The sequence below is a fragment of the Octodon degus genome, unplaced genomic scaffold (genome assembly GCF_000260255.1).
Source record: "Octodon degus isolate 3935 unplaced genomic scaffold, OctDeg1.0 scaffold00054, whole genome shotgun sequence".
Classification (NCBI taxonomy): Eukaryota; Metazoa; Chordata; class Mammalia; order Rodentia; family Octodontidae; genus Octodon; species Octodon degus.
In genome coordinates, this window is record NW_004524630.1 from 12,253,833 (window position 1) to 12,280,537 (window position 26,705).

Here is a 26,705-nt window from a genome sequence, read left to right on the forward strand (position 1 = left end):
TTCTTCTTTAAATAAATATCTTTTTCTTTTTAAAAATTAGTACATATTTGCAGAACATGAATCATACAATCATTTTGGTGAGTGGGTACATAATTCAACTTGCTTCCTTTTTAAAAAAAAATCCCTTCCCTCTTTTCCTCTCTCTAATGCTCCTTTCTCCATTTTCATTTTACTGACATTAATCTTAGCTCAGGCTTATGGCATATACTTTCTTTGAGGTTACTATGTTCCCGTAAGTAGTGTATCTTTATTCTACTTACTTCTCCTTGGGTTCTCTCCCACCCCTCACCCAGATCTCTTGTACCTACCTCTTCTTGTTTGCAAGAGATCCATCACTGTCGCCTATCCATTCTGTACTGACTTTATTTGTATTCTGCCTTACATAAATGTGATATGATATGGTATTTAAGCTCGAGTCTCATTTATTATTGTATGTATTTTCCTAAAAATGCCTGGAATTTGTGCCTCTTTATAGCTGAGTACTATTCCATTATGTATATAGAGATACTTTTTGATTTTAATCCAATCACCTGTTAACAGTAATTCAGGCTGCTTGTAGGTACAGTAGATAAAAACACAGAACCCATAGGTATAGGAAAAGATTTTCTAAACAGAACTGCAATTGCCCCAGAAACAGCAGCAAGAATCAACAAATGGGATTACATCAAATTGAGAAGCTTCTCTACAGCAAGGCAACCAATTAACAGAGTGCACAGACAACCCACAGAAAAGGGGAAATTTTTTTTAGGCATTCCTCAGAGGACAAATATCTAGAATATATAAAGAACTCAAGAAAGTGATACTAACTAAAATAAAAGACCCAGCCAAAAAATGAGCAAGTAAAATAGACACTTCACAGAGGAAGAAGTACAAGTGGCCAACAAATATATGAAAAAAAGGTTAACAGCTCTGTTCACTAGCGAAATGTAAATTAAAGCAACGCTAAGGTCCCCTCTTACTCCAGAAAGAATGGTTATCATTAAGAAATAAAAAAATACCAAATAGTGATACCAGGGAGTGAATCCAAGGTACTCTACCACTCAGCTACAGCCCCAGTGCTTTTTTTTTTTTCATTTTTTTGAGATAGGGTCTTACTAAACTGTCCAGGTTGGCTTCAAATTTGTAGTTTTATTGACTGAGCCTCCAGATTAACTGAAATTTTAAGCAATGCATTCTAATTCTAGTAAAAAAAAGATCACCACATTTTTAAAATTAGGAATTACTTATAGGGGCCGAGGAGATGGCTCAGTGGAATAAGTGCTTCCCTGGAAAGCGCAAGGGCCTGAGTTCAATCCCTGGTTCCGCAAAAAAAAAAAAAAAAAAAAGAAGGAATTACTTACAGAACTCTTCACAGGAAAAAAAAAATTGTGTGTGTGTATGTTTTAACAATATTCTTGGTAAAGCAAGAGCTATTATTTTTTGTTAAGAGCCCCATTTTTTTTAAATCATAAATTTAAGCTAGCCTCAATGATACATGCTTGTAATAGTTGAGGCCAACCTCTGCTGCACAGTGATTTAGTTCAAGGCCAACCTAAACTATACATAGCAAGACCCTGTGTCAAAAAACAAATTTTATAATTCTGAAGTTTTAAGCTATGTATTTAACCTCACAATTAGACTTGGTATTTTGATATTAAGTATACATATATAAAATAGGCATATAATTCATAAATATTAAAAAGAACCCAATTTAAATACATTAAAATTTTCTCTAATCCACCCACTTTGGCTATCACTCATACATATCAATATTTCAGTCATTTTCCTAGATGATTGTGATAGCCCTTTAACTGAACATTTATGACATGAACAAACCTTAAAAACATGCAAAGCAAAAGCTAGTCACAAAAGACTACATACTATATGATTCCTTTTATATAAAACAGAATAGGAATATCTATAAATATAGAAACATCAGATCAGCTGGGCATGGTGGTGCATGCCTGTAATCTTAGCATTCAGGAGGCAGAGGGAGGAAGATCACTGTGAGGTTAGCCTGGGCTATATAATGAGTTGAAAGCCAGTCTAAACTACACAGTGAGACTCTGCCCCACAAAAACTCAAAACACGAACAAAACGAAATAAACCACATCAGATTAAGAAAAATCCTAAAATACAAAAGAAAATACACTGGAGAAAGCATACTTTGTCAAAGGCTATTCTCTGATTATGTAATTAGATTTGTACTTCTAAATTTTACTGTCTAGATAGTCATTTTCTGTGGAATAATCTGTCACATATTTACTATTTTCATGAAAAGTTGGAGATGTATCTAAACCTCAAATTTATTTTTCTTTCTTTTTTTTGCTCCGAATGCCTTCAGGGCAGGTTTGGCAGGCTTGAGCTGTGGGGATCGAACCACAGCAACCTGAGCCTGACCTGCTTTGTTGAAGCAGCCACTTAAAGAACTGAGCTAAGGGGAAGGCCTCCCTCAAATTTATTTTTTTGCAAGTGCATTTTCTTATGCAATTTCTTTGTTTCATATAATTTCAATGCATGTTTTTTACAATGATCTTAGTAATTCTGGCAATAAAGACTATCATTCATATAAGAAAATTAAGGCTTAGATGTGATTTGCTGAAAGTCACACAATAGAAACATGTTTTACTGTTATGAACATCACTCATAACATACTGATCTATAAATTAACTTTGACCTATAGCAGTTTTTGGTACCTTCCCCTCTAGTTTTGAATCTTTTTTTTTTTAAATATTTATTTATTTTTATTTATTACATTTATTTATTGTGTGTGGCCAGCTCAGCCCACCAGGGGGCGGGGCTGGCTGGCATGTGGTGCTGGGGATCGAACCGCGGTCCCTGTGCTTTGCCAAGCTTGTTTCAAGTAGGTGCTTTAGACCATTGAGCCATCTCTCCAGCCCTAGTTTTGAATCTTATTAGCTTGTATTTTCTCTTGTTACTTGGCTGCTTACTTTAATAAAATGTCAGACTGCTTTAGTATCTAGTTGTAACTTCAGTAAACAAGAATGATTGAATTCACTGTGTCACAATCATGAACCTAAAATAAAAAAAGGGGAAAATGTGAATTATTGGGAGGAGGGGAAATATTAAGAAATCTGAACTGGGAATAAAGGTATAGAACTCTGATAGGCAAAGCAGATTAGCAGACTGATGTTCAAAGGGAATGCTATGATTTGTGTCTAGGTGTCCCCACAAAAGCCTCATGCAGTCATGGTGGTTTCTAGAGTTTGTGATTAATTCATGATCCAATGCTGAGATTATGGATGTGAGTGCTACTCCTGCCCTGGGGCAGGTTATCTGTAAGGAGGGGAGAGAGGCTTGCCTCTGCTGCTGCAGCCGCTGCCCCTCCCTTGGTTCCCTACTGTTTTCTGTTTTCCACCATGAAAAGTTGCCCTCTGCCAAACAGTGACACCTTTCTCATGAAAGGTATCCCTCTGCCTTGGAGCCAGCTGAGTATGGACTGAAACATCCACTAACTGTGAGGTAAATAAACCTTTCCTTCCTTAATTCTTCCTTAATATCAGATATTTGCCCTAGCAAAGAGAAAAAAAGAACAAAGACAGGGCACAACTAAAATTATGATTATGGCACTTAATAGAATGACATGAAGACTTTAATGAAGTTCATTTCCTTGATCCTATCTAGGCCAAGTAAAGAATCAGTGCTTCACAGATTATAAGCCTACCATGACTTCTGGGGTGAGACAAGATGGGTGGGTACGGAAAAGAGATCAACAAACCAGGTGTGATGGTGCATGCCTATAATCCTAGGCATGAAGGACAGTAAGAATAGTAACAATGATATATAATCCAGAAGACTTAGGTAAGCCTGGGCTACAGTGAGTTCAAGGACAGCCTGACTACACAGCAAGATGCTGTCTTAACAGAGAGAGACAGAGAGATAGAGACAGGAGGGGGAGGAGGACAGTGAGGAGGTGGGTAAGGAAAGGATGAAAGGTTTATAGATTCTGCTTTCTATGCAAACAGTAGCTATTATTTTTTTGATAATACTACTTATCATTCATGTTGTATTAAGTAAACTTTGGGAAGCTGCACTCAAATCACACAAAGAAGACTCACAAATACACAAAGAAGACATTCAAGTAGTATTTCATCACAATTATAATCAATGATTATAATATAATTAAGCTTTGATTATAAAGATTTCATCCATGCCTTTGCGAAGATGTAAAACTAATTTACCTCAAACATAATATTTTTAATTAGGTTTTAAAAAAAATATCAAATTTCCATTCTGATTATAGTCACATCTTCTAATTGTCAGAGTTCAATGAAACTGCTTTACTAAGAATGAGTTAAGGAGATATTATGTACCAACTAATGTAATATAAGATATATACTGTGACAGAGTTTATCCTAAATTTTGTCTAAGCTTTCTGAACACTGGTTCTCAGACTCAGATTCCTTTGCATTCAAAATTACTGGGGATTAGTAGGCTTTTGTTTATTTGTTACATCTGTTGAGATTTACTATGTTAAAAGTAAAACTGAGAATGTTTAAAAGTATTCACTAAAAATTATAACAAACCTAGTTAATATCATATAGCATTTAAAAATTTTAAATCCAGAATTTTTGTTGCCATGTTTTAAAAATATTTATGGTTTAATAGAGGACAAATGAGTCCTTACATCTTCTGTCTTTCCTCTTTGGTACTACTGCATATCACACAAATGCTAGAAAACTATACTATATACAACTTGCATGAATGCAAATAAAAGACAAAATTTTTACACTGTCGACGTATTCTCAGATAAATGTTTTAGACAGAAATACAGAAGACAATAATATGAAAAATGACACTACAAGAAGCAAAGATATAGTCTAAAGAAATGATACTTTTCAAAATAATTTCTTTAATGATTCAATGGCATGCAAACAAAAAAAGTAGAGGCAACAAACTAAGAAATATAACAGCAAAATATTTTTTGTGGACCTCGACACAGCCTATTTCGTAGATGGACTATTAGCAGATGTCTGTGAAACTATGTAGCACATAATTTAAGTAGATTCAGGATATCAAGTTATCTAGAAATCTATTAATTTTCTATGGTATGGACGGTTATGTACCAAAAGATCCATACTGGGGGTAAAGAAGGAACATAACAGTAGTAAAGCAAAATGATGAACCCTAAAAACTACATTTTAGTTTACAACTTGATAGCTCTAGAAAACATACAACTATCAGAGGTAATTTAAATTACAATAAAGATTTAATTTATACCTTTAATATTGTGGACACTCACATGATTTAATAAGTTAATATGTCACTGGGCATGGCTAATGGGAGCTAAAAAGTAGGTGACAGGGATGCAATTTTTAAACATCCAAGGGTGAGGCAGGTGATAAGTTTAAGGCCAGCCTGGGCTACATAGTGAGTTCAAGGCCAGTCCAAATTACATTGGGAGGGCTGGTGAGATGGCTCAGTGGTCTAAAGCACCTACTTAGAACAAGTTTAGTACAGCACAAGGACCGCGGTTCAATCCCCCAGCACCACATGCTAGCCAGCCCCGCCCCCAGGCGGGCTGAGCAGGCTACACACACACACACACACACACATAAATAAATAAATAAAATAAATTTTAAAAAATTACACTGGGAGACCCTGTGCATTCAAAAAAAAGAAAGAAAGAAAGACCTCCTTCCCCAAACCCCACATCTTATTTAAAAAAGGTATAAGTGAATGCAAGTCAGGCCCAGTCTTTACTTTCATTATCTCATGAACCTTGCATATACCTGAATATCCCTCCTCGCAATACTTTATTGAGTATATACTCTATATTGTCCCTTATGCATGGTAGGATATTACTCAGCTTGACATTTCTTGTTAGATGTGACCAAAGCTCACCAACAGGTATGGGAAGACTTACACTGGTCACTCGGCGGTAGATCTGCGCAGCATTTTGGCACTCTGAGTATGGATATTCAGAAGTAGCCATCTCGAGCATACACATTCCAAAAGCATAAACATCAACAGATTCATCATACTTCTCTTCATACATCTCAGGGGCCATGAACTCTGGGGTACCTTAAATTAAAAGAATGATACAGACTTAATGCAAGCAGAAGTTGTAGGTGTTATTCACCAGGTGAAAGAAGCAGAGGGGTTGACCTGTGAGAGAAAAAAAAGAAGGAAAGAACTGGAGGGGAAAAAGACAAAATATGGGGGAGAGGGGAAGAAAAAAAAATCTTAAGTCAGTTTGTTCTACCAAATATTTCACAAAAAATCTTCCATTGCAAGTTCTTTAATGAGAAACTGGACAGGGTCAAGTATCTGATTATATACCATTTAAAACATTCCTCAGCACCCGTCTGGCAAGCACAAGATCCCGTGTATGATTCCTCATATTAAAAAAAAAAGAAGATTCCTGTCACATACTATGTTAAAGAGAGTACTGACTAAGAGATAAACTAACATGTTTCATGCTTAAAGTAAATGGAAAGAAATAGTAAAAAAAGCTAGCAGGGAGCAAAGTAAATATAATGACAACTGCCTATAAAATCACAGGTTTAAAACATTAAGTACTTGTCTGCCCCCTACTGGATGGCAGCTGCAAAGTCAACATTTACAACTAGCCTCCTGCATTAACACTCATCTGATTAGTTTGTTTTAAGGAGGCCTTGAAGTGAAAAACCTAGTGTTATTATACTTTTAAAGATAATTAAATTGTCTGTACAAAGGCCACTTACCAACCTTTTGCAAGAACTTACCATCCCATCTGCAGTACATAAAAATACCTACTGCAGGTACAGAAAATATTGAGTGATATCCTATACGCAAAAACCAAACCAAAACAAAACACAAATATTCACACACATAGAACTCAAATATAAAATGATTATGAGCACAGAATTTGTGATTTCACAAGACTATGTTATGCAATGCTTCAAAATAATTCCTTATACTTCAAATTATATAGGGCATTTCTAAGAACATGCTTGTATAATATGACCTAACAAACAAAGAAAAGTAACTCTCTTGGGAAGATTTTAAAACATCAAAGACAAGGAAAGACATGCTTCTTGTAAGGAAAGTAAAATGAATCCAGCTTCAAATAACTTTTCTCATTCTTCTTACTAATGCTTTGTAAAACAATGTTCATAAAACCAGCACTCCAAAATTCTAGTTATACAACAGACCAAGGAGATTGCTATATGGGTGTAAAAAGTATTCTATTTAACTTTCTATTCTAATAACTTTTCATATTACTACCTAGGATTCTTCCCCATTTCATCTCTTCAGAGACTTTTCTCTTATGAATCTTAACATATGGTTTAAGTCTGACAGGACATTCTCATTCGTTATATCAATTGATTCTCATTAAAAGGCGATTTTGCCCTCCACAGAGCATTTCTGGTTCTAATAATCAAGGGTAGATGGACAGATGATATGCTACTGGCATTCAGTGGGTAGAAGCCAGAGATGATACACCAAATAATCCTATAATGCGTAATAACAGTTCATTATAAAAATTGCCCAGCCACAAATGCTCATAGTTTTAAGGCTGAGAAACCTGTTTTAGATATATCATATCTGGGCTGGGGAGACAGCTTGTGGTCTAAGCACTTGCCCGGCAAGTACAAGGACCCAGGTTCAATCCCTGGTACTGCAAGCTGTGTGGGCCCCCAAACTCCAGGTGTGCCATGCTGGCCACTAAAACTGGGCATAGTGGTGCACACCTGTAATCCCAGCACTGGGGAGGCTGAGATAGGAGGATCACTATGAGTCCTGAGTTCAGTAGCAAGACTCTACCAAATACATAAAGAAAAAGTTCAGCTATATCGTAACTTCTAAAGAGTAAGAACATAAAATACTTCTGAATACATATCCATACATTTCAGAAACTACATACATACAAATTCCATTTAATTCATGAAGAAAGGGATACACTGTATCTACTATATAGATTGTTTCATTAGGTTTTGTCAAAAAATCTTAACTTTATAAAACATTAATAGTCTTGAAGATGATTTCAGAAACAAAGAACTCATTTCACAAGTAGAACTCATCACCTTATAGGTTTAAGCTATAAATTCAAAGGTGTATTCATGTCAGCAAAGCTCAGACAGAGTCAAGTTTCTAAATAAAAGGAACATCAAAAGGCCATCCAGGCTCCAAGGTACATTTGGAAACATACCTATCACACTCTTGGCAAAAGAAGCCCGCTTCAGAGTCGCCAGGCCAAGGTCTCCAATCTTGACGGAGCCCGTAGGGCCAGTAATAAATATATTATCACACTTAAGATCCCGGTGAATAATGGGTGGAGTTCGAGTGTGAAGAAACTGAAGACCTTTAAGGATTTGCCGGCACCAGCTTCTTAGAACTTTGATCTTCATCACTTTAAACCTTTTCAGGTACCTAAAAAAAGCAAAGTACACCAAACTGGTTATCAGTGATACGAGCTTGTTGCTTTGAAGAATTCCATTAAATTCTAGCATACCAAAGATGTGAATATCAAATTTAGAATATTAAGATTCAGTAACCTTAAAAGTTAGGAATACTTTCAGCGAAGTTAAAAAGGGGCTACAATAGTTCAAAATAGAAAATTGTATTAAAGTAAAGGAAAAACAAATCTTCCAAGTACTTTCATCAGCAGGATAAGTGCCTGCCTGGCACGTACAAGGTGCTGAGTTTAACCCCCCATACCAAAAATAAATAAATAAGGTTACAGAATTAGGGTAGCTTTTCTTAAAATAATAGATCAGGTTGACTGTGACAGCATTAGCAGTGTTTGATTCACAGATGAAAATTTTATGTTAGTAGAATTCTAAAAAGAAAGCATAAAAGCGAATTCCTTCCACTGGTTCTCTATTAAAATGAGTAGGAGAGAGGCGGAGTTCTGCCTCTGATAAATGATGAAGTACTTCCTATTAGTGGCAGATAAATGTATAAATTCTAGTAAAAAAAAGTACATAAAACCATTCAATGGATGGTGTTGGAGACAATCAAAACCAGTCAAACTGGAGATGAGTGAGTTCACACAAATAAGTAAAAGCAACACTGGAGCTTCCTGCTTTCTCTATTTTTTTCAACTAAAAGAGGGCCCCAGTCTGACTATATAGGCCAGCTAAAACCTAGACACAAAGACAGACCTTGGAATGACCACAATACTGAAGAGAATGCAGTTCAGCAGAAATTTCTACAATGACAGTTTGCCTGATAAAGTATTCACTAGCAAAAAATGACTATATTTAAATGTGTACTAATTTTTAAATTCTGTTTCTAAGGTAGAAGAGCCACACGTTAAGTGCTCAAAAGTTACATGTGGCAAATGATATCATTTGGGACAGTATACATTGTAGAAATTTCCAGTGTTACAGAAAGTTCTACTGGACACTGGGGATCTTGAAAGTGAATTCCAGAAAATAGGCATAGAAGGAAAGTTCTAAATTCTGTATGTTCTTTGTCCAAATCTCCAGCTGACCTCTGAAATATGTGTATGTGAGACAGATTCCACACAGCTCAGCTAAAGCCAACAAAACAGAACAGATTTCTGATGCTGCCCATTATAAAGAAGATATGGTTTTGAAGGCTGCATCCCAATGGACAGACACTTCCATATATACAAGCACTGTATATATGGAAATATACAGTGGGGGAAAAACAAAGAGCAAAAATGTTAGATATAAATGATGGTGTTTCCTTCTTAGTATCTTTAAAATATACATGGTAAATTAAAGGAAAATCTAATGTGATGTTCTCTAGAATATGTAAACATATCCTATATGAAAATTACAGCATAAGGACTGTTTTACAGTAAGAATGAGTACTTATAGAAGGATCTTATATTTTACATGAAATTATATATCAATCATAGTGTTAAAGATTTAAGGATAGGGCCTGGGATATAGCTCAGCGGCATAAAGTTGAGTTTGACCCTTGGTTACCAAAGAAAAAAAGAAAAGAAAAAGAAATAAACCCAAAATAATAACTGCAATTGTATTTGCATCTAATAATAGAGAACTTATATGTATAAAGTAACTATTAATCCTAAAAGGAGAGACAAACTAAACAACAGCACAGAGCTTTAACACTCTACTTTCAGCAACAGACAAATCAAACAGTGAACCAACAAAGATACAGCAGAGTTAATGTGCTTCTGTTGATCTGTCATAGCTAAATCCTGGAACTATCCAGATGCCCACCAACTGAAGAATGGATAAAGAATATGTGGTATTTTTACACAATGGAGTATTATCCAGCTATAAAACAGGATAAATTTTGAGTCTTTTGTCAGTAAATGGATGCAACTGAAGAACATACTCTTAAATGAAATAAATCAAACCCGCATGTGCAAATATCGTATTGTCTCCTTCGTGTGAGAACCTCAAAGAGAAAAATGAAATCTGAAGGGTACAACAGACACTGGAAAAAGGGAATGAACTTATTCAAATGGAAAAGAACTACGGAATTGAGGAGGACAGGAGAGGGAGTGGGGGAAGAGATCTATCTATGTATCTAAGTAAGCAGGATGGTTTGGACAATTGTATTGTGCATTTCTGCTGGTCTATGGAAAGAAGCAGTTAATGCTTTGTTTCGTTTCCTTTTGTCAATTGTTTGTATTTTTTTTCTTCTTAATTTCTTATACATTTCTTTCTTCTTCCAATTTTATATGCATATATCTGATATTATACCAAATACTGTGAAGTTCATATTACTTTGTTAAGTGAAGTTCTGCATCACTTGAATTTTGTTTTAATTCTAATTTGTACTCTCTTTAAAATGTAAAAAAAAAAAAGTAAAAACAAAAAACATACTCCATACCACATACATGACTGTTCTATCAGGTTTCTTGTACCACCAGTAGTACAAACTGATCTAATTACTTATGTTGATCTTTTACTAGTAAAATTAATTTTTAAGTCTATTAAATGGGCCAAATCTAGTTGCCTGAATATGAATAAGTGCTGCCCAAATATAAATATTATTATTCATACCATTAAAAATAATAAAAAAATCATTTTTTACTAAGTTAAAAGAAATTTATTTATATTCATGAATAGTTTATCAATAATTACTTCTCTAAATTTTATGATGGAAATCTTGTAAGTGTTGCAGGGCTGCTGTAGATAATACAGATTTACAACTGCTATACCACAAATTAGCTGCATTATAACTTTTTATACTATTTTAATGTTTCCCTTAAGGGGCTGCAATATAATGTCATCTGGTCTGCTAAATCAATGTCTTTTTTGCACTACTATAACCACAGACACCTCGAGAGTGGTACAAACCACCTGATGGGACAATCATGCAGGAATGATCAAATTCAAATCAGAGTCACCGGCAGTGAGACGCATGAATTACGGTTCCACTGTGAACTTGTTTAAACTACATCTTTGCCTTAATGAATCTTTTTTTTTTTTTAACTGCAGTGTTTTTTTTTAATTTTTATTTTATTTTATTTTCAAAGTTTATTGATAAACAGATAGCAACGAGACAGTTTCAAATCAAATCGGAAGTACAGTTTCAACAAATATTACACTGCATATATTCTTCTTAGTGGTTAATTGCTGTACAATGCCTTAATGAAGCTTAATAGATATCTACAGAATATTTCATTTGATAGCTATTGAATACACTTTCTTCTAAACAGCACATGAACATTCTTCAGGATAAAGCACATGGTAGGTCACAGGGGAGAGTATTTTTTCTAACCACAACCCAATAAAACTAAAAAGAAAACAAAACAACAACAACAAAAAACTTCAGAGAAAGAAAAAAACCTTTAGAAACTATGTATATATACATTGAAACTAAACAACTTACTCTGAAAAATCGACATATCAATAATTTAAAAATGTCTCAAAAGAAATGAAAATAGAAACATACCATACATACCAAAAATTGCAAAATAGTGCAAACGCAGTAATGAGTGACATTTATAGCAATCAATGTCTACAATGAAAATGCAGAATGATCTCAAATTCAAAATCTAACAGTGCATCACAAAAAACCTTAGAAAAACTAAGAACAGGCCAAACCCAAAATGAGTAGAACAATAGAGGAGAAATGGGATAGGCTTTTTTAAATAAAAAACTTGATTTACTTAAAAGCATTCAGAATGTTAACAAAACAGCTGCAACTTTTTTTTTTTTTCAATTACAGAGTGGTATTCAGTTAACAGAACAATTATTTCATAAAGCTGCACCAAAGATAAATGAAGATGAAAAACTACTGTCCCCATATATAACTAATTTGTGCTGTGTACCAACAAGAACCTGCTTTAAATTTCCATGCCAGCATGAGCAGGAGCCCTTATGCTGGAAAGATGATGGAAGAACACCAAAGAAAAAAGATCCCCTTGGTTCCAGAAAATGTGCTGAAAAAGAGGAAGGCTTACCAAGCCCTCAAAGCCACCCAGGCAAAGCAGGCACTTTTGTTTTTTCTTTTTCTTTCTTTCTTTTCTTTTTTTCTTTTTTTTTTGTTTTTTTGGTGGAACCGGGGATTGAACTCAGGCCTGTGTGCTTGCCAGGGAAGCGTTTATTCTACTGAGCCATCTCCCTATCCCCAAAGCAGGCACTTTTGGCAAAGAGAGGAAGGTAAAAGATATCAGATTTAAGTGACTGGAATCTTTCCTTCATGATTTCTGGCAGCGGCGGCGTGATGGGGCACGTGTGAAATGACTAGAAATGAAGTGACTTGGGGATTTCCAAATTTGAAGTCTGTCCAGGAACTCATTTGAAACGTGGACAGGGCAAGGTCAAGAATAAGACCTTCCCGTTGATGGACAACACTGTGATCGAGGAGTACCTAGGCAAGTTTGGTGTCATTTGCCTGGAAGACTTCATCCATGAAATCGTCTTCCCAGGGGCGCATTTCCAGGAGATTGCCTGCTTCTTGTGCCCTTTCCACCTGTCTGTGGCCTGGCACTCTACTAAGAATAGAGTGGGCTTCCTCAAGGAGATGGGCTCACCTGGCTATCAGGGTGAGTGCCATCAACCAGCTCATCTGCCAGCTGAACTAGTTCCAGAGACTGGAAGTTAAGTATAAGGGAATCAGCATGCCAGGCACCTCTCAGCACCGCCCAGTTTCAAGGAAGATTTCCATTGTTTCCCATCAGGCCATGGCTGAAATCAACACTTGCTGTGGAGGAAGAGGTCCTCTTGTTGCATCTTCTATCCTGGGGCTCACTGTTGGTGAATGAGTAATCTAAGGAGGGTATGAGGCTCCCTGTGCCTATGACTTGGTGCAGTGGACCCAGCCCAGAGGTATACTTGAATTTGGAGCCCCAGGGCTCTTTTGAAAAGACTGAAATACAGTTATAACTGTCTGGAAAACAAGTGTTCAGCTGTCTGTCAGGAGTTCAGGTTTCAGCTCGCAGTGATAACAGCTTTGTAAGGTCTCAGACTTGTGTGGCCCAGGTGGCTTTTGTACCTTAGCTTGGAACTGACTCGGCTTTTCTTCTTTTTTTTACCCTAACCCTAACCCTTCGGTTTCTTTTCTCTACCTCAGAATTTGGGCAGGGAGCCAGGCAGAGTGGCACCTGCCTCTAATCCGGACATTGGGGAGTCTGAGGCAGGAGGATCACTGAGTTTGAGGCCAGCCTGGGGTACAAAGTGAGTTCAAGGCCTGCCTGGACTGCATAGTGAAACCCTGTTTCAAAACGACATAAATAAAATAAGAATTTGGGAAAAGAAGAACCTCCTTCCTAGAAGCAAGGCATCCACTCAAATCTGTTGGAAAAAAATAAAAATAAAAAATAAATTTTCATGCCAATTTACAACCTCCATACTGTATCAGGCAAGGTTAGTGGCTACTGAAAATACCACTGGACAGGGCTATCTAAAGACACATTAAGTAGTGTGTTAACTATATATACATAAAAAAAAAAGAGGAGGAGGGGAGGGAGGAAGAGGAGGAAGAAGAGGAGGAAGAGGAGGAAAAGGAAGAGAAGGAGGAGGAGAACAGGAACAGCAGCAGCAGCAGGAGCAGCAGCAGCAACATCTGTAGTTTAAAAACAAAATGTTAAAAAAAAAAGATGATGATGATTTAGGGGCTGGGGAGATGGCTCAGTGGAATAAGTGCTTGCCTGGCAAGTGCAGGGGCCTGAGTTCTATCCTCGGTTCTGCAAAAACAAACAAAAATAAATCTTACACGGCCTTACATTTCAATTTTTTCTTCTTCAAAAGGAGTGAGTTGTGTACAGGGGTGTTAAATGCTTTATAGACAAAAAACCCTGCACTAGAATCAACTTATTCATCATCATCCTCTTCCTCCTCTTGTTTTGCTTTTTTCAGCCTTGACAACTCCCTTTTTTGCTGGATCAGGTTTTCCTTTAGCCTAGTGGGCAGCAATGTCCTTTTCATACTTTTCCTTCAGCTCAGCAGCCTTCTTCTCACATGACTGCTTGTCATCTGCTGCAGTATTATTCCACATTTCTCTGAGTTTCTTTGTGACATCACCAATGAAGAGGCCAGGAAGTTCTCCTTTGATTTTTGTGTGATACTCAGAACAGAACAAGAAAGTCGAAGGAGGCCTCTTGGGGGCACTGGGATCCTTGAATTTCTTTTTTGTATCTCTTTTAAGAGGAATATAAGTTTTCATTTCTCATTCATAATGAGCCTTGTCCACTTTTGCCATGATTTCAAATTTTCCTTTCTCTTTAGCAGACATGGTCTTCAACCTCTCTGAGCACTTCTTAGAAAACTCTGAGAAGTTAACGGAAGCATCTGGGTACTTCTTCTTGTGCTCCTCTCTGCAAGTTTGCACACAGAATGCATATGATGGGCTTGCAAGATAGCTCAGTGGACTAAGCACCTGCTTTGGCAAGCACAGGGATCAAGGTTTGATCCCTGGTCCACATGCCATGCTGGCCCTGCCCCCAGGGTGTGCTGAGCTGGCCACCGACTCTGGCTTTGGTGGTGCATACCTGTAATCCCAGTACTATGAAGGCTGAAAACAGAGTAAGAGTCTGAGCTACATAGTGAGACCCTGTACCAAATACATAAATAGGGGGAGATGGGAAAGAACGCACATGATGACATTTTGCCTCTCAGCTTCTTAGGATCTCCTTTGCCACGTGTGTTTTCCTCAGTGAGGTACAGAGTCACCCAGTGCCTGTACAGCTTTCACTTGCCCCGGTGCTGTCTCTATGGAGCTCAATGTACTGCAATGGCTTGGAACAGACTTTTTTAAAAAATGAAATACCAATGACAGAGTTGTTTTTTCAACAAGATAGGCAAAATTGATGAATCCTTGATAAGACTAATAAAAAAAGAAAATATTCAAAATCAGAGGCAAAAAAGGAAACATTACAACTGACACCACTGAAATACAAAAGGATTATTTGAGGCTGTTATGAATAACTACAAATCAGCAAACTTGATACCCTAAAAAAAAATGGTCAAATTCCTGGACATATATATTTTACTAAAACTTAATTATGATGAAATAGAAAACTTGAGTGAGCTATGGGCATGGTGGCACACATCTGTAATCCTAGTACTCTGGTGGCTGAGGCAGGAGGATGGCTGTAAGTTTAAGGTCAGCCTGGGCTATACAGTGAATTCAAGACCCGCTCAAATGCCATAACAAAATTCTCCTTCAAAAATACCCCTTCTCCTCCCCCCCCCAAAAAAAAGATGAGCAGGTAGAGGAGAAAGAGGAACCACAAAAATATCTGAATGGACAAAAGAATCAGAGAAAAAAAAAAAGAATAAAACAGAGGGCATTATACTCCCTGACTTCAAAACATTCTATAAAACTACAGTAATAAAAAAAACAAAGATCCCCAGCATGCCGCGCCAGACCGTCTCCCAGGGTACGCTGAGACCACCACTGAGACTGGGTGTGTTGGTGTGCACCTGTAATCCCAGTACTTGGGAGGCTGAAAACAGGAGGATCACTACAAGTCCAATCTGTGTAGTGAGACCCTATAGACCCTGTACCAACTACATCAAAAAACAAAAAACAAAAACCATGATATTTGTATGAGAAAGGTACACAGATCAATCACTGGAATAGAATGTGGAGATGAGACCCGTACATCTACAGATCTATAGGGGATGATCTTTGACAGAGGGGTTAAGAAACACTTTTTTTTTTTTTTTTTTGTCGGAACTGGGCATTGAGCTCAGGCCCTTGCATTTGCCAGGCAAGTGCTTATTCCACTGAGTTATCTCCCCGGCCCAAGAATACACATTGAATCAGTAAATGGTGCTTGGAAACTGAATTTATACATGCAAAAGAATGAAACTGGATCCTAATTTCTAGTTTCAAAAATTAATTCAAAGTGATGAGAGACTTAGAGGTAAGACCTGAAACTATGAAACTACCAGAAGAAAAGCATAAGTGAAACACTTCATGAAATAGGAATAGGAAAGGATGTGGGGTAACACCTCAAAAATATAGGCAACAAATGCAAAACAGATAAACGAGATTACATCAAACTAAAAAACACTACGGAGAAAAGTGAACACCCTGTAAGAAAGGAAAAAATACTTCCAAACTATACATATAGCAAAGGCTTAATTTCCAGGCTACAGAAGAAATGGGGGAACAATACAACAGCAAAAATGAAACACATATATTGTAAAAATACATAATTGATAATCACAGGAAGATGCAAATCAAAACCACAGTGCAAATAAAAATCACCTCACTCTAGTTAGAATGACTTACAAAAAGGTAAAAGATCCAAGTTCTGCAGACTGGGCATGGTGGCATGCGCCTGTAATCCCAGCTCTTGGGAGGCTGTAAATAAGGGGATCACTATGAGTCTGATCTAGTAGTGAGACCCTGAACACCCTGTAGACCCTTCCCTAAAATACGAAGAAAAAAAAAAAAGATCCAAGTTCTGGTGAGGATGTGAACAAAGGGAATTCTTCAAAGACAGGAGTGTAAATTAGTATATTCATTATAGAAAATAGTATAGAGAGTGCTATAAGTATTAAACATAGAACTAGCAATACTGCTACTGGGATTTCATATAAAAGAAATGAAACTGGTATGTTGAGACATCTCATTCCCATATTTACTGCAACACTATTCACAACAGAATAAAAACAAATTATTACTATTCAATAATAATAAACCTGAGTATCAAATGATATGGTGATAAACTTTCTCTCTCACACACAAAGACAAAAAGATAAGAATACTATTCAGGAGAAAAAAGAGTAAAATTCTGCCATTACAACATGATGGGACTGGAGGTCATATGTTATGTGAAGTAAGCTGGGCATGGAAAGACGAATATTACATGATCTCACTCATGCATAATACAAACACAATTAGCTCATAGAAATTCAGAGTAAAAGAGTGATTACTACAGGTTACAGGAAGTTGAGAAGGGGCGATGAGGAAATGCTGGTCACTGAGTACCTCGTAGTTCAATATGAAAAACGAGTTCTAGTACTGTTGTCAGTAGGATGACTATATAATGAAAAATGTATTGCACACTTGAAAACTGCTAGAAGAAAGGGTTTTGAATGTTTTCATTATAAAGAAATAAATATTTGATTTGCTAACCCTGATGTGAACATTATGCAGTGGGAAAGGGAACATAGCCTTTTCACAACTACTATTAAAAAGAAAATTACATCTATACTTTGATTCACCTTTCATTCTAGAGACCCAGTCTACAGGACACATTTACAAACAAGATTATTATAGGACTATTTCCAAAGATAGAATATATACAAGAAGGGACCATATTCCTAATTTAACCACAACTGGAATTTTTCCAAATTCAGAGAAGCTATACTTGGTGAGACTAAGAAGTTACTCAAACAGTAAGAATTTTAGTTAAAACCATCACAATCATTTAAAGAGAAAAAACTGGCAACCAGGTACAGTATGTATAATATTAAAATAAACCCTCAGAAATATGGTCCTTCAGCATGACTGTTTTTTTTTTTTGTTTTTTGTATTTAGGACAGGGTCTACAGGTCTTACTACATAGTTTGGACTCATGATTCCCCTGTTTTTAGCCTCCCAAACACTGGAATTACAGGGGTGCTCCACTACACTCAGTCTCAATTGCAGTCTCAGCTCACCCTGTGGGCGGGGCCAGCATGGCACACCTGGGATTGAACACCAGCTGCTGTGCTCTGCCTAACCAGGCACTTCAGGCTGCTGAGCTATCAGGCTGGCCCTCGTGACTGGTTTTTACTTACTCACTTTTTTTTTAATATTGAGAAATAAATATGAATGAGACAGTTTCACAGCTGATTAATAGGACAGTTTTGATAGTCAATACACTGTACATTGTTACTTACTCACTTTGAGCAAAGTCCTATCCTCAACCAGAGCTCCAGCTACCAGCTTTGTGGTGCTGAAATACTTAAATCAACTCATAGTTAAATAGAGATAAAAACTAAAGTTGAGAATAATGACTATTAAAGGTCTAAAAATAAATTATCAACAAAGAGAAATTTAAAAAGGAAACAACAACAAAAAAAAGGGGAACAAAAATTTGGGACCTACAGATTCAATAATAAGAAGCAGCAGCAAACTTAGCTGGTTATGGTAGTATACACTTACAATCTCAGCATTTGGAGGTCCAAGGCAGTGATAGTGACACCCTACCATAAAAAAGAAAAAAAGCAGGCAAAACTTTAAAGATTGATCAATTGAATGCATCCAGTTTGAGAAGCATAAAGAAAAAAGAATGAAGAAAAATAAATAAGAGCCTAGAGATCCCATCCATCAAGCTGAAAAACATATATACAGAGCTCCACAACAGGAAGAGCTAAAGGAACAGGAATATTGAGAATGGCAACAAATTTCTCAAATTTGACAACCTGAATCTAACATGGAAAAAGCTCAATAAACCCCAAGAAATATAAATGCATAAGCTTACCCACATGACAAATTATATTCAAACCATTGAAAGACAAAGACTATAAGAAAACTTTGAAAGCATCAAGAAAGAAGTTACTCATCATAATCAAAGTAACCCCAACAAGAATATAAAGGAATTCTCAGCAGAAAGTATGGAAGCCAGGCAACAGTAGGATGACACAAAGTGTGGAAGGAAAACACAAACCCGGACAACTAAGAATTCTATAATCAGCAAAAACTGTACTTCAACAAATGAAGAAGTTGAAGCATTTGCATATAAAGAAAAGTAGGATTTCACAGTAGTACAGCAGTTCTACAAGAAACGACAGAATCTTTCAGAATAGACTAAGACCTAGATAATAACTTGAAGCCATAGAAATAAAATTCCAGTAAAGATAACTACTTAAATAATAAAATCAATATTAATGCATTTTTAATAATTTATTCCCTACATGACTTAAGAAAGCAAATGCAAAGGCCAGCCAAATAGCTCAGCGGACTAAAGCGCCTGCTTACGCAGAGCATAGTGGCTGGGGTTCGATCCCTGGCATGCCGCTCTGGCCCTGGCCCCCGCCCCTACCCCCAGGGTGTGCCGAGACTGTGATTGAGACTGGGCGTGGTGGCATGCACCTGTAACCCCAGCTCTTGGGAGGCTGAACACAAGTGGATCACTGAGTCCAATCTATGTAGTGAGACCCTGTAGACCCAGTGCCAAATACATAAAAAAAGGCAAATGCATAAAACAATAAGTATAAAGAAAAGTAGGATTTCACAGTAGTGCAGCAATTCTACAAGAAATGATAGAATCAGAATAGACTAAGATCTAGATAATAACTTGAAACCATAGAAATAAAATCTCTGGTAAAGGTAACTATTTAAATAATGAAATCAATTATTACTGCATTTTTAATAATTTATTTCCTACCTGACTTAAGAAAGCAAATGCATAAAACAATAATTATGTTAATAGGCACACAGGTACAAAGACATAATGTGTTACAAAAACATAAAAACAGGGTAAAACTACATAGGTGTAGACTTTGTATACTAGTGAAGCTAGAGTCAGTTATCAGTTACAGTTGATTTTTCAGCTATATTGTTAGAAATTTCCTGTTGTAATCCTCAAGGTAACCCCTACAAAAACATCTACAAATTGCACACAAAAGGAAATCAAAGGGGATTCAAAATGATATACTACCCCTTAAAGGGTCAGTTCATCACAAAAACATTATAACTGCAAATGCATACTAACAATAGGGCTCCTAAAACATGAAACAAATACTGATAGAACTAAAAAATGTTGTAACAAGTTCTGTGTAATACCCGGAAACTTCAATATTCAATTTTCAATTAGAGATAGGACATCTCAACAGAATATGAACAAGGAAATAGAAGACTTATGTAGTATAAACCACCTAAAGGTAAGAGACAAAATAACTTCCCAACAAAAGCTGAATATACTTAAGTATGCACAAAATATCACTTCAAATAAAATCTGTCAAAGAAAAGTACAATATTAGATGGCTTCTTTAGTGAATTCTACTAAATATTTAAAGAGGAATTAATAAAATCTTTATCAAACTATTTCAAAAAGAAGTGGCATAGTTCCTAAGTCATTGTATGAGGCCAGTACTGCCCTGATAACAAAGACACCACAATAAAACTACAAGTATTCCTGATATAGATGTAAAAATCCTCAACAAAATATTAGCACATCAAACCCAATTGCATAGTGTAAGAATTGTACAACATATCCATGAAATGCTGGAATTGATTCAACATAAGAACATCAATTAGCATACTATACCACACTAATAAAAAGGGGAAATATCACATGACCATCAACTGAGAATCTGAAAATAACATCTATGATAAAAATATTCAGAAATTAGGGATAAGAGAATTTTTAGAATAGAACAGAATAAGAGAATTTTAAAATTCTCTAATTCTTAATTTTCTCAAAATAACAAAATGGAAAAACTCATACCTAACATCATATTCATTTTCTTTTCTTTCTTTTTTTTTGGAATCCCAAAGCTCCATTTTATTAGCGAGCATACAAAACCCTTCATAGGGAAAGTCCTGTTCCCCTCTCCAGGGAGACAGATGTGTCCCTTCCACAGATCCCACGTTTTTCTTCTACCATGACGATTAAAGTGTTTGTAGAGATAGCTGATACATTTTTTAAGGTTGTGCAAGTCATCAATGAATATTCTATTTCCAACAATTCTCTTTATTTATATACATTGCTGCAATTTATTTCCCTTCCAGCCTCAAAGCCATATGGGGCCCAGGATCAGGTCTTTGGGGTGTTTTTCAAAGTTTCCTAGGATCCTGAACATTGCCCTCTTTTCATTCCAATGATCAATCACTTTGGGAGGTGGTAGGATGAGCCTTATATGAGACAATCCTGGAACACCTAGGTAGACATTTCTGCAAGCCATGGTCTCCGAGCCCCACAGGCACCTTCTAGTCCTCCAAGAGAGGGCCCCTGCCATCGCTATAGTCTGAATATAGATTGGACGTGGCTTTCAAGATGACGCCAAGAGCCATCCCTACCACCTTTACACTAACTTTAGCAAGCAAGCAGCCTATCTTGGATCTTACCCAGGTAGATTCACTTTCTTTTCTTTTTTTAATTTTTATTTAGGACAGGGTGTTCAGGGTGCACAGGGTCTCATTGCATAGATAGGACTCGTGATCCTCCTGCTTACAGTCTCCGAAGTGCTGGGATTACAGGCACACACCACATGCCCAGGTTCCATCTCAGTGTGCCCCTAGGGGTGGGGCCAGTGTGGCAGGCCAGGGGATAGAATTCCTGGCCTCTGTGTCTGACTAAGTAGAAGCTTTAATCTGCTGAGCTATTTGGCCGGCCCTTAGATTCATTTTCCAAGACTGAAAACTCTTAACCCTTATGACCACCTTAAGACCAATAAGAAAATAAGAGGAAAACAATTGTTACTTAACTTTGTACTAAAAGTTCTATCCAGAACAATTATATAAGAAAAAAAAGTCTCCAAGCTAGAAAGGAAAAAATAAAGTATTTCTACTTACAGATGATATAATCCTACATATAAATACCAGACAGAACGCAATGTATACATATGCCTACACTAATAAAAATAATGTATCAATGCTGTATTAGTATGGGATCAACATAAAAATCAGTTTTATAAACGATCTGAAAACTCCATTTGTAACATCCCACAAAAATAAAACAGCTGCTACACACTTTTTCTTATAATTTATTTAGATAATGCTACGAAGTAAAATCCAGTGGGGGAAAATTATGTAAACAGCAAGAAGTCTGGATGAGAAGGACAGAGTTGGAGAAGTTTATTAGAGAAATTAAGAGTTTGTAGGACACAAATGATGATCTGCTAGATTTTCCACATGTTAATCTGGAAGGTTCAAAGCTTCAAGCAAGTGACTAAATGCAAGACTAAAAGTGAGGCTCCCCTCTGAACACAAACAGATAATTTATGTGACCTGAGTTCTCAAAGGCAGATACAAATTCTTACTTAAAGCTCTTTAATATAGGTAATGGAGGCTAGCGGATAGGTCAGTGGTCTAAGAGCCTGCCCGGCAAGCACAAAGACCCAGGTTCAATCCCCAGAACCTTGTACCCTCTATGCCAGCTCTGATGTAGGGAGACCCTGTACCAAATCAATCAATTAATTAAAACAAAAATAGGTAATAGAATTTCTGCATGTTACCTATTTCTCTGAAAGTGAATGACAGGTCTATTTTGGCTTTAATTTAGGATGCTATAGAAAATGGGAATACACTTGTGTAGTGAAAATTGTCACAGCACAAACTGCAGTTGATACAACAACTGCAGAGATGTAGCAAAAACCAAAACAATGTAATAAAGTAATTGGGACAGTTCCCAACGTACTTTAATATTCTTGCCACTAGAGGGCGACCTTAACATTTGCTTTCTGGTCCCTTAGCCATTTAATTCTGGAAAGGCCAGTATGACCAAAAATAACTGGGTTTACTCTGCAATAATGTCTCAGCTCAATGCTGCCAATAAATAATTATCAAATCACTCTGTGATTTTCTGGGCACAGAAACATGTTAGTACCATAACTGTTGGAAGAATTATTCCCTCCTTAGGCTGGACAATAAAAGACTTGGTAGGGCTGAAATACAAAAAAAAATTTCTTGTACTTTTTGGTTAGCTTTTATAATGAAAAACTTACGTTTTAAGTGTTCCAGATGTCATAAGTTCAGTCACCAAAACAATGCATTTCTTTCCTTTCACTGTGGATTCCCAGGAATCATAAAATCGAACAATATTGGGATGCTGAAGACCCTTTAACATTTCAGCCTCTTCTTTAAATCTCTGCCTTTCAGACTTTGTTAATTTTCTATCCTAAAATAAAAAACACAAACAGAATGTGGATTAAAATGATAAAAAGTCATACAGTTGAATTAAAATGTTAAATTATAAGCAATACCATTAAAATAGGAACACTGAGTTACTTAATAATACTCACCAGACTATTTTAACATGAGAGCAGGCTAATGTATGCTTAAGAAAATTTTGGATTATAAAGCTATGCTTGAGATTATTTTTAGCTCCCTACTGCTAACTTATCTTAGATGTAGTCTTATTTTATAACATGAGTTAATTCACCACTTCCAAAATTGATGATTTATAGTCAGAGATAGGCAATTTAATGTCAAGAAATAGATACTAAATTGGAAACTGAAAGATCCAAATAAAATTAAGAGTTCTAAATTTGCTTCAATTAAATTTTCTTTTTAAATTTTTTAACAGGGTTGGGGAGATGGCTCAGTAGAATAAGTGCTTCCCTGGCAAGTGCAAGGGCCTGAGTTCAATCCCCAATTCCGAAAAAAAAAAAAAAAAAAATCACTTCCTTGGACTCTTGCATTAACTATCTAGTAAGTATATTTTATTAATCACATATTTAAAGTACCTGATCCTTCATCAGCCTCTTATCTGAGATGAAGTATGGGGTGTATGAAATCTGTCATTTACCCTTTGACAACACCTCACATACACAAAATTTTCACTGTTTTGTGAATTAAATTTGAATCTTTTAAGCATGAAATACTTCAGGTATAGGCATCTTATACTGTTAAATAAACATTACAGATCTAAATTAACACCCCCATATGTAACTAGTTTCTCTTCTTCATTCCTATGTCTTATTACCCTGGATTTACCCATATAATGGATTTTTATACTTTTATGAAATATCTGAATATATCACAATTCATACTAACCTTTTTTTTTGGGGGGGGGTTGTCTTTTTAAGTCAGGGTTTCACTGTGTACTTCGGGCTGGGTTGAATTCACTTTGTAGCCCAGGCTGGCTCCTGAGTGCTAGGATTACAGGTGTGTGCCACCATGCCCAGCCTTTAAGGACTCTAGGCTCTTCCTCGTTTGTTGCTACTACAATACCTCAATAATGTATAACTTTTTTTTTTTTTTTTCCTTTTCCAGGAGTTGAATCCAAGGTCTTCAAACTGAGCTACATCCCCAGCCCTTTTTCTTAGTCTTAAAATTTTGAGACAAGGTCTAACTAAATTACTAAATTGCCTGGGTTGAGCTGGAACCTAGCAATCCTCTTGGCTCCACTTTGCAGAGTACTGGGATTACAGGTTGGTGCCACCACTCTCAGCTTCAATGTTAATCTTCTTGATCTGGATTTTTACTATGTAGGTCCAGAAATACTGTTAAGGTAGATTTACAAACTTATGTGAAAACAAATTCTTATCTTTGGTTAATCTTGAACTGAAATTTAATGTTTTCTTGAATTACATATAAAACCTAAATAACATTAGCCATGCTTTTGTCACTGATATACCTAAATATATTCCTGTCATATGGCAAATGATTATCTCAAAATGTCATTAAAAATAAAAAAACTCACAATTCCTATCACCCTAGCCCATTTCATATTATATCACCTAATATTTTTATTCTACCTTTTTATTCAACCAGTTACTTTTATCATTATTATTTAACAGAATATCCTCAGTACCAAAAAAAAAAGCCATCCTATTTAACAGAATATGCTCACTTATATTTTCCCACATAATTTTGGTTCTCCATGCCACATTTCTTTTTATTCCTTTTTTCTAGGCTGAGCTTTCTTTCAAATGAAATATATTTATCAAAATTTTATCAGTGAATGTCTATTAGTCGAAGAACCCCAGGTTGTATGAAAGGTTTATTTAATCTTTACTCTTGAATTGCAGGTTAGGAGATTTTAGAATTCTAGGCTGGTTTATTTTTCTTTCAGCATTTCCAAGACATTTTTTAATGCTATTCTGACTTCTACAGCAGCTATCAGTATAATGTCCTTCTTTATAGGTACAACAGCCATTTTCTTTGCTTGAATTGAAGATCTTTTTTTCTACTATGCTCTGTATCTTCACTACCATGCATCCAGTTTGATTCATACATAATGGGGGTGAACTGTGCTTTTAAAGCCCAAAATTCCAAGTATGTGTCTTATGCATTATTAGTTGAGGCCAAGGGTGGCTTCAAACTAGTAACTATCCTACCCCAGCCTCCACAACAGCTGGAACTAACCAGTATGTGCCAAACCTCAAGATATTCACTGTCTTACCTGAAAGACTTGTAAATGTGTGCTCTAGCCTTATTATCACTGAGCTTCTCTCTCGTTTTCCATTTCTGCCTCTTTCTACACAATGTTCTTAGACCTACCTTCTTGTTTAATAATTCTCTGCTCAGTTACTATGCCCAATCAGCTTATTGGCTTTATTTACTATTATTAGTTGCATCACAAGGTTTAAAAAAAAGAGATAGAAGACATGTGGAAGGACCTCAACTCCTGCTCTAGAAATGAGGAAGTCATGAACATAAACTAGGTATTTTCAACTGACCATACGAGTCTGTGAGGGCTAAGACATAGATGAGGGGATATATGAAGTTTTTTAAAAAATTAAAAGTTGTGAGTATTAATTTTTAAAAGTTTATTATAGTAATAGTATAGACAGTTAATTTAGATAGAAATATTACAGGTAGTGAGATAGGGCTAGGTCTTTGTGGGAGTCAGTGAAGAAGGTGAGAACACATTGCAACTGTGGCTAGAGGCACATCTGTTGAAGGACAGGCTACAGGACAAAGACTAAGTGACCAGGCTTACATGCCTCCCCTGGGAATAAGCAATAAATTGAAGATTAAACTATAATTGGCATCACCTAGTCCAATAAAGTCTAGACGGACATCAGTAACCCAAGTGTGTGACCAAGATACCCCCTGATCCATTCCTTTCTAAAAAGGTCTTTATTCTCTCCATGTACACTAAGTGTCTTGACTCTCCCCTGAATCAATATTAGTTAAGCAGTTATAAGTGTAATGTTATTGGCTGAATCACAGTTTTCACTCACATTGTACCACCTCCTCTCTCTTTCAAATTTTTCCTACTTTTAACATCCACTGTTCCTAATTCATTCGTTGATTTTGGGGAACATGAACTCAGCACATCTGACATGTGACAAACTGGGATTCATGCATTATTTCTCCTATATCAGTAAGCATACAATGCCACTGATTTCCCTTGAATGACTCCCCTAACACAATACACTTGTCCCATTATTTGTGCCACTTTCTGAAGCAGTCTGGAAGTCTTCTTTTGTGTTTTTAGTTACACTGTCATTGCTGCTTCAATGTCCTGAATCAATTCAAAACGTTGACCTTTCGTGTTCATTTGGTATTGGGGAAGAGCCAGAAGTAACTTAGTGCCAGATGTGGTGAATGAAATGGATTAGGACACACCGTAATGTTCTTAGGAGCCTTATAAGTTCTTATAATGGTTCATCCAACCCTTTTGTTGGATGGCACATGGCACTGGCATTCATTGTACTATTTTTTTAATCTCTCTCTCTCTCTTTCTCTCTCTCTCTCTCTCTCTCTCTCTC

The 26,705-nt window shown here is 36.3% G+C and overlaps 1 protein-coding gene across 1 annotated transcript in view; it reads right to left on the reverse strand.

Moving 5' to 3' along the window:
• The window catches only part of Wnk1 (WNK lysine deficient protein kinase 1), a 170,733-nt gene that overhangs the window by 66,858 nt on the left and 77,170 nt on the right, over window positions 1-26,705 (reverse strand). The window contains exons 2-4 of the mRNA XM_023717693.1: window positions 22,989-23,161; window positions 8,135-8,355; window positions 5,867-6,024 (exon numbers count right to left, since the gene is read on the reverse strand). Coding sequence (XP_023573461.1) covers window positions 5,867-6,024; window positions 8,135-8,355; window positions 22,989-23,161 — 552 coding nt within the window. The remainder of the gene's footprint in view (window positions 1-5,866; window positions 6,025-8,134; window positions 8,356-22,988; window positions 23,162-26,705) is intronic.